The sequence below is a fragment of the Mytilus galloprovincialis genome, chromosome 4 (genome assembly GCF_965363235.1).
Source record: "Mytilus galloprovincialis chromosome 4, xbMytGall1.hap1.1, whole genome shotgun sequence".
NCBI classification, from domain to species: domain Eukaryota; kingdom Metazoa; phylum Mollusca; class Bivalvia; order Mytilida; family Mytilidae; genus Mytilus; species Mytilus galloprovincialis.
Window position 1 is genome coordinate 53,233,017 of NC_134841.1, and position 16,584 is coordinate 53,249,600.

General features: G+C 32.1%; 1 protein-coding gene across 6 annotated transcripts; it reads left to right on the forward strand.

The window, feature by feature from the left end:
- The first annotated feature begins 1,155 nt into the window (after window positions 1-1,155).
- On the forward strand, window positions 1,156-15,311 carry LOC143072422 (uncharacterized). 6 transcript variants are annotated; one of them, XR_012977170.1, is made up of 7 exons: window positions 1,156-2,936; window positions 3,170-3,348; window positions 4,882-4,965; window positions 5,937-6,002; window positions 10,419-10,570; window positions 12,895-13,008; window positions 13,746-15,311. XR_012977170.1 is itself a non-coding variant. In XM_076247342.1 (7 exons), exons 5-7 carry the CDS (start codon window positions 10,528-10,530, stop codon window positions 14,075-14,077), a joined length of 489 nt encoding a protein of 162 aa, XP_076103457.1. In that variant the 5' UTR covers window positions 2,633-2,936; window positions 3,170-3,348; window positions 4,882-4,965; window positions 5,937-6,002; window positions 10,496-10,527; the 3' UTR covers window positions 14,078-15,311. The 6 variants fall into 6 exon arrangements, 4 of the variants coding, with proteins under 4 accessions (XP_076103457.1, XP_076103456.1, XP_076103455.1 ...); XR_012977171.1 differs by having other exon boundaries at window positions 10,496-10,570; XM_076247342.1 differs by having other exon boundaries at window positions 2,633-2,936; window positions 10,496-10,570.
- Window positions 15,312-16,584: the final 1,273 nt, after the last annotated feature.

The window sequence follows — 16,584 nt, forward strand, 5'->3', positions numbered from 1 at the left end:
TTCTTTAAAGAAAATGAATCAAATTGGTCGAAAAAAAATAGGGGGTCACGGACCATTTAAGATCAAAATTTTACTTTTAAACAGGTATGTAAATGGGACCATTTTCAATGAAATGATAGGGAAAATACAGGTGTTGACATATTTTTATCGGAATATCAAAAAAACGTTCTATGACAATTTGTCCAAAACTGTTATATGAAAAGCTGGAATATAGCTTCAAAGAATGAGCCAATAAAAAACATAGGTCACCGATAAGGAAAAAAAAATATTTTGCCTTAAAAACCCAAATTTTGGCGGGAAAATGGTGAAAATGGGTGAAATGGCATTTTGACCCTTTAACAAATACGGATAATAACAAAAATATTCTATAAGTCACATAACTACAATGATTTAACATTTCTAATCAATCAAAATATTTAAAAAAAATATATCGAATTTACGACAAATACTTTTGTAATTCATGCGTGAAATTATGCGCAGTCGAATAGTCCCGAGCCACCTTAAGGCTTTCTATAACCCTGTTTTGTATAACCCTGTTTCACAGCAACAGAAAAGCACAGGTATATTGTAATTTAAGGCTTTGTATAACCCTATTTCACAGCAACAGAAAAGCACAGGTATATTGTAATTTAAGGCTTTCTATAACCCTGTTTTGTATAACCCTGTTTCACAGCAACAGAAAAGCACAGGTATATTGTAATTTAAGGCTTTCTATAACCCTGTTTCACAGCAACAGAAAAGCACAGGTATATTGTAATTTTAGCCAGGTCAGTGTTCTCCCCAGGCTGATATGACCCTGCGGTGCCGCAGCACCTTCATAATATTTTCGTAAATCCAGCAGCATCTTAATTTGCCGCTGTCCCTCAATACTTGATCCCGCAGCGTGAATATTTTCACATTTCCATAATAAATGTTGGTTAAAATTGTCAGGTTGCTGATCATCGCTGAGAGGTCGGTCAGTGTTATGCAATATCTGATAATTAGTTTTACCTGAGCCACGCTAATCTCAGCCTTATCGGACTCTGTTATCATGTAATAACGTAAATGATCATCAAGAAGATAGATATTTTTAGAAGAAAATATAAAAATTTAAAAACTTTAGTGCAGAAATTGAAGAAATAGATCGCAAAATACATTGTATCTACACATTGTGTATGTGATTACTTGACCGTTTAAATAACGAATTTTTTTCATTGGTCGAGAAGAAGAATCTATTTAAACACGACCAATGAACGTGTTCAATACACGTGATAAATTTGATTACACATTGCTAAAGATATTTACGATGAAAATTATGAATGAGAGTATTTGTAGTTAAAAAAAATTAAAATAAACTTTGATTTACGATAACAAGGAGTGATTTATTCTAATTGAAAGTGAAAAATGTTGCTTGCAAGGTAAATTCGTCTCAAACTGTCATATTTTTAGAAATAAAATGATCTTTGAACATCGATCGTGAATCCGTGCGGGAAATATGTGACAACCAACACGGGTATGGAATCGCCGCAGCTTCTGTATAATGTCACCAGTAAATACTTTGAATGGTCTTAACTTTAACGAAGTTTCGTTTATATCTACCTGCCAAAGATAGGTTTTAACAATAATGCACACGGAAGCGTAAATAAATGTCAAACTACGGAAAATGGTCAGCTTTTCATTAAAATATTTTTGTTTTAAAAAGTTGTATACCAAATATTTTAACCATATTATACAATTTTATTAATTCTGAATGAACATGCTCTCTGCAAATAACAAAGGGGTGAATTTTAAGCAAAAGGTAGATGATGAAAGTAGAAGTATTTTTTCAGACCAATGACTTCTAATGAAAAGGGAACTACACCTCTGATCCGTCTACACTCAGCTGTCAGTATACGCAGATATTATTGCTTCCCCTAATCCCAACCGAGCTAAAGTTTAGCGAGTGATAAAAGCAAGCACCATGTTTCTGGTTTCAGTGACAAGTGGCTGACTGAGTTTTCATGGCTAAGAAATGTTAAAGGGGGTTTAAGCAAAAGTTATTGTGAGAGGGGTTTTTCAACCCCTAAAGACAAATGAAAGAGGATAAAGACAAAGTTGAGGAACAGACTGTCCAACAAAATAACATTATCTTGAAACAATATCCCTAGAAGGAGTAGAGAGTACAGAGATGAATATTTTTATTTTGACATCTTTAATGGACTGAATATAAATAACTTTTGTGTTTAAATCAATTTGTTTCATATATATTCTTGTAATTCATTAATACTTTGCATTATTAAACACACAACACAAAGCATTATAACTCATATTGCATGTCATGATTTATGACTGATTGATTCAGATCACAAAAGTTCACTATAAAAAAGAGTTACGCACCCTTGAATTTTGCACCTTAGAAAAATCCTGGGGAGAACACTGCAGCCTTTGTATAACCCTGTTTCACAGCAGGTCTTACATGTAAGATAACTGTTTAAACTTATTTTGATAACTATCAATAGCTAATACTTCAATTTTTCCATTGTTTACATGTATGTTCCAATCTTCGTGTTGGAAACAATCTGAAGGATAAGGTTTTATAATGAAGGACTATTACTTTATAGAATATGGGGAGATTTCAATTCAAAAATATGGATCAATTTTTCACTGCGTTATCCAATAAGGGGAAATATTAATTTTCCAGGAGAAAAATTACTTGTTAGGAAAACTTAATTAAAGACTTTTTGAAAATCTAATTGAGACTGGAGATAGATCACAAAACTATTCATTGAAATCTCAGCAGATTAAGATTTACAACTACATGTATATCTTAAGTTATTTAATGCATTATGAAATTTTTTCTACTTTCCCATATTTATCCAGATAGTGATGATTGGAAGGAGCAGACGTCCCAGAATCCATCATATTTCTGTCATATATCACATGTTGTTAGTGTATTGTGTCGCATTTTGGCAAACAGGGTAATTATCTTAGAAAGGTTTAAACATTGTAAACATATCATTGACAGACAAAAGCAAGGTCATTATAGAATTAATTTGTTCCTTAATTCAAAAGGCTGGTATCTGGTGGTGAGTTGTTTCATAGGCAATCATACCATATTTTTTTTTATATTTAATCAAATCCTCTAAGAATAAAAACTATATCATTTCTTGGAAAGTCGACAAATTATCCTGGTATTATTTGTTTATTATAGATCAATTTATTAGTGAATGATGCAGTGACTGTATTACTATCCCTGAAGAGACTATTGGTACCTGTAGAAGTATGTCTATTACCATTAACACAGTTCCTACAGTCTTACATTAACTCATTACAAGAGTGGTTATACAGAAGCTGTTACTCATGGAATTTCTCTGGATTTTTATAGTCTGGGTAAGTCAAACATAAAAAATCACAGACATTTAGTTCACTCAATGGCATAATAATAAACATTATTGTTTAAGCACCAGCTAAAGCACAGATCTGGCTGTTTCTGCTCTTTTGTTGGGTAGTTGTCTCTTTGACACAACCACCTTTTCTATTTGCTATTCTTTTATGTATTAGCCTTTCTCAAAAGGAGGACAATGTTGAAATGAATAAGAAAGTATTAAATCATTTTCTCTTGGTTTGTCTTTAGAAATGGGAAAGATAAGATTTTTTTTCTATACAATGTACAAAAATCAGGCAGTATTTAGTAATGGGGAGTCCATCTGTGAGTTATTTTCTTCGTCTGTCTATTCACTTGTCTGTTCAACTTTTGAATATCAGCAACTTCCCCTACATTGAAAATTTCTCAGAATGTTCACCATAAACATTTTGCATTGCATTGCTATTTTTCTTTCTTTTTTTTTATCCAAATTATTTTGGGGGTTTCCATAAGCAAACTCATGGACCTTGCAAAGGGTAGTGTACCATTTTAAGCTCACATTAAGCTTGATTTTATCCGATTGCTTAGCAACACCTTGTCAAAACATAATAGTTCCTAATCATTATGAGTTTTCTTGAAACTTTGTCAATTTTAGATTATGAATTCTTAGATATAGGAAGATGTGGTGTGAGTGCTTATGAGACAACTCTCCATCCAAATAACAATTTATAAAAGTAAACCATAATAGGTCAATGTACGGCCTTCAACACAGAGCTTTGGTTCACAATGAACAACAAGCTATAAAGGGACCCAAAATTATTGGTGTAAAACCATTCAAACAGGGAAAACCAAAGGTCTTGTTTAGATAAATTGTTCAAAAGTTTTCCTTATTAAAAACCCAATTTAAGTATGACACTTTTTCTGTTATAAATAATCAATAAAAACTTGGGTTCTTTCTTTTATCTACTGATATAATATAAAAAAAGAAGATATGGTATGATGGACAATGAGACAACTGTCCACAAGAGACCAAAATGACACAGAAATTAACAACTATAGGTCCTCATACGGCCTTCAACAATAAGCAAAGCCCATACCGCATAGTTAGCTATAAAAGGCCCTGAAATGACAATGTAAAACAATTCAAACGAGAAAACTAATGGCCTTATTTATGTACAAAAAATGAACAAAAAACAAAAATGTAACACATTAACAAATGACAACCACTTAATTACTGGCTCCTGACTTGGGACAGGCACATACATACATAATGCGGCGGGGGTTAAACATGTTAGTGGGATCCCAACCTCCCCCTAACCTGGGACATTGGTATAACAGTACAACATAAGAACGAATTATAAAAATCTGTTGAAAAAGGCTTAACTCATCAGATGGACAAAAATTCAAGTGGATGTGGCCGGGTACTTGTACATCCCAACAACAAAAAGAAACTAGGAACAGATCTGATAGTACTTGCAGTTATCTGACAGCTAGTTCAAAGCCACTAACTAATAAAAAAAGGTCTTTTTGTTAGTCATATATTGTCTTTTTTATTCTAGAATTTTGAGAAACAAGTGTTTGAGGTACTTAAAGGAGATGATGGTTCTGTAGAATATGCTCAGCTCTTGATACAAGCCTTTACGGTATGTTAAAACCAATGAAAATGGTAAAAGGGTATCTTTTTTTATTTTTCATTTGCATTTTATGAAGAAAAAAAATTGAAGAATATGGGAAAACATAGACTAAACATTCTAATGCAGTATCCCATTATTTAAGGTAAACAGAATTTGTTAACTATTGAATGTAAAGGAATGGTTTTGATCATTGTTGGATACATGAAAATGAGGATTTTGTTTTTAGTTTTTATGCTCAACCTAGGGGCATTATGTTTCACGATCAGTTGGTCTGTTTGTTTGTTCATTTGTTCGTTTGTTTGTTTGTTTGTCCGTCTGTCTTGCTTCATGTTGAATGTTTTTAGTCAAGGTAGTTTTTGATGAAGTTGATGTCCAATCAACTTGAAACTTTGTACCTTACACATGTTCCCTACAAAATTATCTATAATTTTAATGCCAAAATAAATTTTTTACCCTAATAAATATCTATTGAATTATAAAAATGTATGTTTAAGATATTTTTGCTAACTGTCAAATTTTAATTGCATTTGATCAGAGTGAAAATTGAAAATTTACTTTTATTGAAAATGTTCCTTCATCCAAGCATATCTTGGATGTGCAGGATGAAGGTCATTCTTAGAATATGAGCCTGAGGCTCGAAAGTAATTAATTCCCACCCTAGGGATTATCAGTCAGACCCACCCTTTTCCAATGGGTTTTATATTTGGTCGACACAAACTTGCTTTAAATTATGACAAGTTATTATGGAATAGATGCTTATATACTAGGGTCAAGGTCACTGGCCAGCTATGGTCTGATGGTTATAGCTTGTTTCTTTAAACAGAGATATTACATGTAAGCTTCACCCCTCATAGAGAAGTTAAGCTAATTCATTACTTGAGACCGAAGGCGAAATATGAATAAGAATGTGATAACTAATTTGTCATCTTGTTATATTAATTTAAATCCAATTAAAAGTGTTCAGATATTTGTTTTTCCAGCATCTAATGAAGTTTATGACAGAACAGAAGAGAACCATTAGGGTATCGCTACTCTTACCTGAAGCTGTAAGTTTATCTATTTGGCTGATTATCTCCCCTTGAATTTAGAAAATGGGGGAAGGGAACCATCAGGTCATCACAACTTCTTTCTGTAGCTTTAATTTTATCTATTTGGCTGATTATCTCCCCTTGAATTTTGAAAATCAGGGAAGGGAACCATCAGGTCATCACAACTTCTTTCTGTAGCTTTAATTTTATCTATTTGGCTGATTATCTCCCCTTGAATTTTGAAAATCAGGGAAGGGAACCATCAGGTCATCACAACTTCTTTCTGTAGCTTTAAGTTTATCTATTTGGCTGATTATCTCACCTTGAATTTCTGAATCATGGAATAGAAAAATCAGGGTAGCTATACTATCAAACGAGAAGATCTCATTTTGTGTGATGCTTCTCTTCCTCCCACAATAAATTAATCATCATACTCTATGTCCTATAGGTACCATGCATAGTCGCATTTGTCATCCATTCTTATGAGTATTCAGTTTGGGTTATTTTGGGAGAAAAATGAAAATAAAGGCGTCCGGATACATACATATTATCGCTTATCCCGGCTGACCCAGCCGCTTGAACTTTTGACGCATACAACAATCACTTTTCCATTGTGGCGTCCGATATTTTGTTTTATGACGTCAAAATTTTTACGGAAACCTGTGTGATATTCAGCAATGGCAGACTAATAGCGATAAGGTGTATTGTTTCCAACATCTGATTGACTTTTAAGACAGACATGACTACCGGTTTTAACACTGAGAACCAATTGTATGATAGATCAATAGATAAATAAGTCAATCAGAGCATGATATCGTGGTATTTAGATCGTAAGAACCACTACTATTAAACCTCGGTTTCACTTACACATAATTTTCATAAGTACTCGGACGGATACAGGACAATTATTTCGCCATTATCTTCATGTATACTATGATTAGTATACTACTATAATATAAAGGGACTTTCTATATAATATAGCAGTGATCGCTATGGAGAAGAAACTTAGAATTAATAGTTTATAGAAAATTGAATACACTTTAATATTTATGATATAGATAGGTATGTTCTTAGTATACAGAGACGTGAAAATAATGGACTATAACAGAAAATAAAATAATCACAGACTTTGAAAAAAAGAGAGAGAGCATAAAAATATTGTCCTGTCTCCATGTACCTATATGACTTTTGATATCATTTCTTAAATTCTCCAGACAAAATCTTTTACAAAAAATCAACCTAAAATAGTTAACATACTTTCAACCAGTAGCTTAAAATGCCTGCAATTTCCCTTTTTAGTCAAACATGACTTCCGGTTTTAAACTTGAGCAAAAATTTCATAAGAGTACTCAGGGACAGGACAATAATTATCGCTTCGATGGAAACTCTCTATATAATATAGCAGTGATCGCTTAGGAGTCGAGAAGAAATTTAAAATTGATAGTTAATAGCAAATTACTTTATTTATAGTATACGTATGTTAAAAGTGTACAGAAAAGTGAAAATGATAGAATTTAACAGAAAAAAAAAAATAATAACGAATGTTGGAAACAAGAGAGAGGGCTGAAACTGTTTTCAAGTACCTATGAATTTTGATAACTTTTTCCAAAATTCTCCAGACATGCAATCTTTTACTGAAATTCTCCAGACTCAAAATCTTTTACAAAAAAATCTCCCTACAACAGTTTACATTACTTTTAACCCAGCTCTAATTCCCGCGATTTCGCGGGTGTGTTCTAGTCATTAATGATTTTATCCTCACTTTGCGTGCGTCGTCGTCGTTGTCCAGCATCGTCTGTTAACTTTTACAAAAATCTTCTCCTCTGAAACTACTGGGCCAAATTAAACCAAACTTGGCCACAATCATTATTGGGGTATCTAGTTTAAAAAATTTGTCCGGTGACCCGGCCAACCAACCAAGATGACCACCATGGCTAAAAATAGAACATAGGGGTAAAATGCAGTTTTTGGCTTATAACTCAAAAACCAAAGCATTTAGAGCAAATCTGACATGGGGGTTAAATTGTTAATCAGGTCAAGATCTATCTGCCCTGAAATTTTCAGATGAATGGGACAACCCGTTGTTGTGTTGCTGCCCCTAAATTGGTAATTTTAAGGAAATTTTACTGTTTTTGGTTATTATCTTGAATATCATTATAGATAAAGATAAACTGTAAATAGCAATAATGTTCATCAAAGTAAGATTTACAAATAAGTTGACCCCTTTTGGAGTTATTGCTCTTTATAGTCAATTTTTAACCATTTTTCGTAAATCTTAGTAATCTTTTACAAAAATCTTCTCCTCTGAAACTACTGGGCCAAATTAATCCAAACTTTGCCACAACCATCATTGGGTATCTAGTTTAAAAAATGTGTGGCGTGACCCTCCCAACCAACCAAGATGGCCGCCATGGCTAAAAATAGAACATAGGGGTAAAATGTAGATTTTGGCTTATAACTCTAAAACCAAAGCATTTAGAGCAAATCTGACATGAGGTTAAATAATCTATTAGGTCAAGATCTATCTGCCCTGAAATTTTCCGACAAATCGGACAACCGGTTGTTGGATTGCTGCCCCTGAATTAGTAATTTTAAGGAAATTTTGCAGTTTTTGCTTATTATCTTGAATATAATTATAGATAGAGATAAACTGTAAAGAGCAATAATGTTCAGCAAAGTAAGATCTACAAATAAGTTAACATGACCAAAATTGTCAGTTGACCCATTAAGGAGTTATTGCCCTTTATAGTCAATTTTTAACCATTTTTCTAAAATTTTAGTATTCTTTTAAAAAATCTTCTCCTCTGAAACTACTGGGCCAAATTAAATCAAACTTGGCCACAATCATCATTTGGGTATATAGTTCAAAAAATGTGTGGCGTGACCCGGCCAACCAACCAAGATGGCCGCCATGGCTAAAAATAGTACATATGGGCGAAATGTAGATTTTATTTCTCTGAAACCAAAGCATTTAGAGCAAATCTGACAGGGGATAAATTATTTATCAGGTCAACATCTATCTGCCCTGAAATTTTCAGACAAAATAGACAACCTGTTTTGGGTTGCTGCTCTAGAATTAGTAATTTAATGTTCAGCAAAGTAAGATCTAAAAATAAGTCAACATGACCAAAATTGTCAGTTTACCCCTTAAGGAGTTATTGCCCTTTAGAGTCATTTTTTAACAATTTTTCATGAATTTTTTGTAAATTTTTGTAAATTTTTAGAATATATTTTCCACTGTTATTACTGGGCCAAGTTCATTATAGATAGAGATAATTGTAGCAAGAATAATGTCCAGTATAGTAAGATCTACAAACACATCATAATCACCAAAACACAATTTTGTCATGAATTTATCTGTGTGGTTTAATATGCACATAGACCAAGGTGAGCGACACAGGCTCTTGAGAGCCTCTAGTTAACCAATTTTTCGTAAATCTTAGTTATCTTTTACAAAAATCTTCTCCCCTGAAACTACTGGGACAAATTAATCCAAACTTGGCCACAATGATCATTGGGGTATCTAGTTTAAAAAATGTGTGGCGTGACCCGGCCAACCAACCAAGATGGCCGCCATGGCTAAAAATAGAACATAGGGGTAAAATGCAGTTTTTGGCTTATAACTCAAAAATCAAAGCATTTAGAGCAAATCTGACAGGGGTTAAATTGTTCATCAGGTCAAGATCTATCTGCCCTGAAATTTTCAGATGAATAAAACAACCCGTTGTTGGGTTGCTGCCCCTGAAATGGTAATTTTAGGGAAATTTTGCTGTTTTTGGTTATTATCTTGAATATTATTATAGATAGAAATAAACTGTAAACAGCAATAATGTTCAGCAAAGTAAGATCTACAAATAAGTCAACATGATCAAAATGGTCAGTTGACCACTTTAGGAGTTATTGCCCTTTATAGTCAATTTTTAACCATTTTTTGTAAATCTTTGTAATCTTTTAGAAAAATCTTCTCCTCTGAAACTACTGGGCCAAATTTAACCAAACTTAGCCATAATTGGGGTATCTAGTTAAAAAAAATGCTTCCTTTGTTTAATATTCACATAGACCAAGGTGAGCGACACAGGCTCTTTAGAGCCTCTAGTTAAAGGAGTTATAGGAACTTTTTGCTTAATTTGGCTGTACTTTCATGTAAGCAAAGACCTTATGAATGATTTATAAGTAACATTTCAATATCATTAAGTGTTTTCCTAACATAGCTAGAAAATGGTACTGTCAAGGCACATCAACCAATGAGATCTTATTATTGCGATACTTAACCAGTCTTAACCATAATATGCAATAATAAAAAGCCTGCAATAGTTTCTGAAATTAACGTAACTCAAAAGATTTGTTTGTTCCTATGTCGATTGAATATAAACACAAAAACCTCTGTTCCTTTGAAATTATGCATCTCATATTTTATTTTTAAATGATTTTCAGGTTTCCCAGAGCAAAGCAAACACTTCTGAAGCGAAGTTATGTTTTTATTAGTGTTGTTAAATCGTACTGTTTTTCAGGTTTCAGCGGATCAGAGTTTGTCAAGTGGATAATGGAGAACCATAACTTGATTAAACCACCGAGTTCACAATTAGGTAAGTCAAGCAGTGGTCTCAGATTTTCTCACTCATCTATATTTTGTTGGTTGTGGTATATAAATTATTACCGTATATAAGATTTTTCATGTGTTGGCTTTTTTTCACAATTTGATGGCAGGTTAAATTTTCACTGCATACAAATTTCACTGAATGGGAAAATACATGAGATAAAATAACTGTATTGAATTGTTAAAGTTGTAATCAACATAAACTTACTTTAAATCAAATGAAACTTCAAATAAAAAAAAATTATGAATACATTTTTAATTTAAGGAATATATAACTATCATATTTTTTCTGTCTATGAAGAAATAACTTCAAAAATGTGGTGTACACTGAATAACCTGCACTCAATATCCATGCTTCTTTTTTGATTGTTTACTATAAGGTGACAATCTGTACACCTCAGCCTCAAAACACGACAATTAATTAGCTGCCATATTTTCAAATCATAACAGATCGTGAGAAATTTTTATTGACGATTATATTTTATATGGATCCTTAAAAAATTATAAAATCATGCACAGAATACTAAATTTATGATATATAAATGCATTGGTTCAAGAATTGGATAAATATAGATTCCTACACTTCAACAAGTGTATTACGATATTTCTCCACTCGAGACAGTTAAATTTTATTATTTAAAGCGCGAGGCTTGCCGAGCTCTTTAAATAACTAAAATTTAACTGTCGAGAGTGGAGAAATATCGTAATACATGAGTTATAGTGTCGGAATCTGTTTCTCTAATGATTTTTATCCTTCTTTTTCAAAGATTTTCAGAAACTTGTGTTCTTTATATGCGACGTCACCAGGCATGGTCGCCTTTTTTCATGACGTCACAATAGAAGAATTCTGAAGAAAACAAAACATTTAGACGTCATAATCAAATTTCGACTAATCATTTGCCGAGAACAGATTTTTCACTAGTGAGGAGAAATATTTTTCTCACACCGGTCAGGAAACGTGAAAATAGCTCAAAAATTAGAGAAACATTATTTTTCACCAGTCACTCGTTTCATATGACTTTAACTAACAGTTAATCAATATCAAATAAATGAGTGCCACAAATGAAAAAAAACACTTTCAAGGACATTAAAATTTTCACATTGGAGTATAATAAAGTTGAAGGTTTTGAACATTACAGACACAAGGTATACTAATATATGTGTAAATGTCTTCTTTTTTTTTTTAAATTACATGCAAAACGTTAGGGTGATGACAATAATCAATGGAACGCCATTAAAAAACATTTTTAACCAGTCAATGATTGCTGTGTTGACATTATGAAAACATGTTTTTATGAAGTATACATACTCTTGTGATCTCTGCAATCAACACAAAAGACATAATAATTAAAAAGATATAGGAAGATGTGGTGTGAGTGCCAATGAGACAACTCTCCATCCAAATAACAATTTATAAAAGTAAACCATTATAGGTCAATGTACGGCCTTCAACACAGAGCCTTGGCTCACACCGAACAACAAGCTATAAAGGGCCCCAAAATTACTAGTGTAAAACCATTCAAACGGGAAAACCAACGGTCTAATCTATATAAAAAACCGAGAAACACGTATAAATTACATAAACAAACAACAACTACTGTACATCAGATTAAAAATCTTTCAAACAGCCATAAATGATAGGATATGCAAGGAAATATATGTGGAGTCAAATTTTGGCGTTTCTTTAGATGCCAGGAGTAAAGTGAAAAAAATTTATATACAGTATTATATACTTAGAAGAAAATACATGTAAATTGTATGTGGAATACAATCAATGGCAATTGTACTGTATCAATCATCCATGTTGAAGGTATGATTGCCAAAGAGACAGCTATCAATCAGAGTTCAAATGAAGTGGATGTAAACAATTAAAGACCACTGTTACAGCCTTCAAGTTTACTGAGATCAACAATGCTTCCTTATTTTGAAAAAACAAAACAATTTAAAAACAAGGTAGACTGATTGAAATTTTATGTTTACCATTGATTGTGAGTGAGCATAGAAAAGCACATTTTCTACCAGATTGAAAGTTTAAACGAAACTCCCGAAGATAATGATAAAGGATGAAAAAGGTCGAAAGTACAAAAAATCCTTAGATATTATTTGTCGTATTTTCTACGATGTCAAATATGGATCTTATTTTGTAACTTTTCTATAGAGACACTTATAATCTTTTAAAATGGGGTATGGTTAATAAACTTCAAAGTTTCATACAATTGTAAGTCTCTCTCAACTTTTAGAAGTCTAGGAATAATTTAAAAGAATGATGGACAGAAACTAATGTTTTTTTTTTATTATCTATTTTAGTTCCAGGTTTGCCTACAGATTATATTCTTATAACTAAAGAAATAGCAGCATTAATGGGTAGGAGATTTGTGGAAAGTAACCTGATAGTAGATGCAGAAATTTATGATAAACATGATCAAGGTATAGCGTATGGTTCTTTTCATCTTAAAAAAATGCTTGCTACAAATTGATGACCTACAATCACCCCCTGCATATGACATCTTTTCAATCAGAATCCCATCTACATACCTACTATAGAGTGAGTCTCAAAATGTTTGCTCTTTGTCCTAGTCAACACCCCTGGGAAAACCTACTGTTTTAAAAAAAAAAACCAAAAAAACACTGTTTTGAATATGATTGAAATATTTGCAACTTGACATTAAACAAACTATTCTCAATCAGCGATAAATATCATATTGTTTCTGTGGAAAACAATGTATAAACTATGATAAGTTAAAATGATCTACTTTTAAATGTAAAAACAGGGAAAAATGTGTATGCTTCTATGAAACCTATTGTTTCAAGAATAGACAGATATCTCTACAAAATATCAAGCTCTTGCTTTAAGTTGAGATAAGAATCAGCTTATTTTATGACATTCCATATAGTCATAAAAGTTTGTATTTACTGTAATTATAAGATATTAATTTCAGGAAACATGAAAACCTTGATGTAAACAACCTTTTTTTTTTTTTAAATATTTAGTGAATAATCTATAGACTGAATATATTTTCGTTATTGTAAACTTTTCTTAAGCAGATATGATTGCTAGAATTCCCTTTTCCAAAAAAATAGTTTATATCATGTGCTATAGTCTTTCAGTCTTTTCTTGTTACAGCATACAATATGTACCTACGTCTATACATGTATATTTGTAGATAATAGACTGGACCTGGATACAAGCTTTTATGCAACAAATTATCCTCAATTGAGCATCATGGAAAATAAACAAAATAACAGAAAGGGAGATAACTCATCAACTAATAGTGATGCAACACCAAGTGATACATATCCAAAAACTCAGTATCAGGTACATGGCAAAACTTTAGTGTCACCTGTGCAGCTACCAAGACAGGCAAACAGAAGCTTTAATAAACCAGTCTTTCAATTATCCTGTGATACACCAATGTCTTTCAGTATTTATTCACCGAGAGTGATGGCCCTATTTTTGAAAATTGTGATGATCATTTTTACTACATTGCTACCATGACAACTCTCCACAATGCAGAAAACCATGAACCTCCATCAGAGTTAGATATTTAAGTGGACAAATGTTTCCAAAGTCATGTTTCAAATGTTTCTAAAGTCATGTTTCTTCCAATTATTTACTGCATATTATTTATAGTCGTAGAAAGTTTTATTCTGGCGTCTTAGTTTCTATTTTATTTACTAATGGCGATTTGTATTTGTAAAATACTGGAAGAATTAAATATATGTGATTATATGTTACCTTTGGAAACTATGACATCTAAAGTATCTTGAAAAATTGTTTAAATTCTGTTTTTTAAGATATATCAATTGCCAACAAACGCCAATGGGCGAAGGTCAAATGACCTTACTAGGAACTCTTCAGATTTTATCGTGAGTGTATTCGTAACCAAAGCTCTCGACAATATTTTAAGAAAACACACGATACATTATTGTGTATATGACCTTTGTTTTTCCTGTTTCAAATTTATATTCCGCAAAGATTCAAGTTTTTTTTTGTTTCTTAATTAAATACTAATAATCAAGATTAAAAAATGAAAAGACAAAATTTTTAAAATTCAATAAAACAGATCTATGGAAACTGTGAATGGCAAAATTTCAAACTTTGGTTGCCCATTTCAACCAGCTGAAGCCGGCTCGGCAGTACGAGTAAGTTCTCTTTTGAAAACGAAAAAAAAAAAACACTAAAAGATTAAGATCTTTAAGTAAGTATATATTTTTTTTTGGAATTTAATTTCTTTTCATATTGTTCATCAAAAATATTTCACTGAATAAGGTCCAAAAATGAAGGTAAAGATAGAATTTTAGTGTCAGTTTAAAATTTTAGATGTTCAGGACGTATTAATGTTGAAAATATGCCACACACCGCTATATTTTGACCTTGATAAAATAGTACTACTAGAACTAGTCAAAGCCGCAAAGCAGCTTGTACCTTATACAAACAGTCACTTTCTTAAATTGTGGTTGAACTAATTAATGTTTAACAATGATTAAAGCTCTTGCTCTTGTAAAAACTGTGCTTTATATGTTTATTTAAAATCATGTTCTCTTGTGACATTTAAACAAGTGTGCTTTAACTGTTGTGTAAAATAACTTGTTGATTTAGTGCTTTAGTATAAACATTATAAGAAACATTCAACATAGGGACTATTGTTTGAAATTTTATATTGTTCTGTTATTGTAACTTGTTATTACATATCTTAAAATATATATGATGAATAAAAATTTGAAATCCCCTTATCTTCTATTATTATCAAGTAAAAATGGCTATACAGATGTCTGAAGGTATGGAATCAGTTCTTTTTACAAAAAAAGGAAGATATGCAGTTTCAACACACAAAAAACATTGGGTACGCCAAAAAAAATTGATAAAAAATCCCCAGTTATGAGACCCAAACTGTTGTGGCTTGACAACTCTGTCACATGTCTGTAGAAGTGCATATACACTTTCCTTTCTGTGATGTTATTTTTCAAGAAACTTCCTAGTAAAAGTGTTACAGTTTTAGCTGCAAAGGTCCAAGTTCCTATGGCAAATTGCATTGTCTATATTTACAGAATTGCAACCTATAGTTTCTAAAAAACAGGCTTAACCAAGAAAATGAAAATTGACCAATGAACCATGAAAATGTGGTCAAGGTCAGATTAACCATGCCAGGCAGACATGTACAGCTTACATTTCTTCCTTGCAACAAATATATCAGACCTATTGCTTGAAGTCTAAGAAAAACAGACCAAACCACAAAAACCTAACACTGAGCAATGAGCCATGAAAATGAGGTCAAGGTCAAATAAAACCTATGATACTGACATGTTCATCATAAAATATTTCCATACACCAAAGTGACCAAATATAGTTGACCTATTGCATATACAGTAGTAGTATAAGAAAAAAGTCAAAAACTCAAAAACTTTAAGGAGTAGGTCCAAAATTATAGCAGTTTTACAACATTATTAAAATGAAACCTGTTAGTTATTTATTGGAAAGTAGAATGCTTCTGCTACATAAATATGGGCTATTTTTGACAATTCAATGCACATTTCTTGTGTACTAGCATCATTGAGTCATGTTAAATTACTGAAATTTTCACAATTTTAGCATTTTAGTTGAATTTTAGACGGTTTCTGTCTTAAATGATAGTGGCCACATTTGTGTTCATTCTTAATATTGAAATGTAAGTTGTATTTGATGATAATACATAACATGTATAAAGGTTGAGGATGAGCACAGATGCTATAAAAAAGAAGATGTGGTATGATTGCCAATGAGACCACTATCCACAAAAGACCAAAAATGACACAGACATTAACAACTATAGGTCACCGTACGGCCTTCAATAATGAGCAAAGCCCATACCGCATAGTCAGCTATAATAGGCCCCGATAAGATAATGTAAAACAATTCAAACGAGAAAACTAACGGCCTTATTTATGTAAAAAAATGAACGAAAAACAAATATGTAACACATAAACATACGACAACCACTGAATTACAGGCTCCAGACTTGGGAC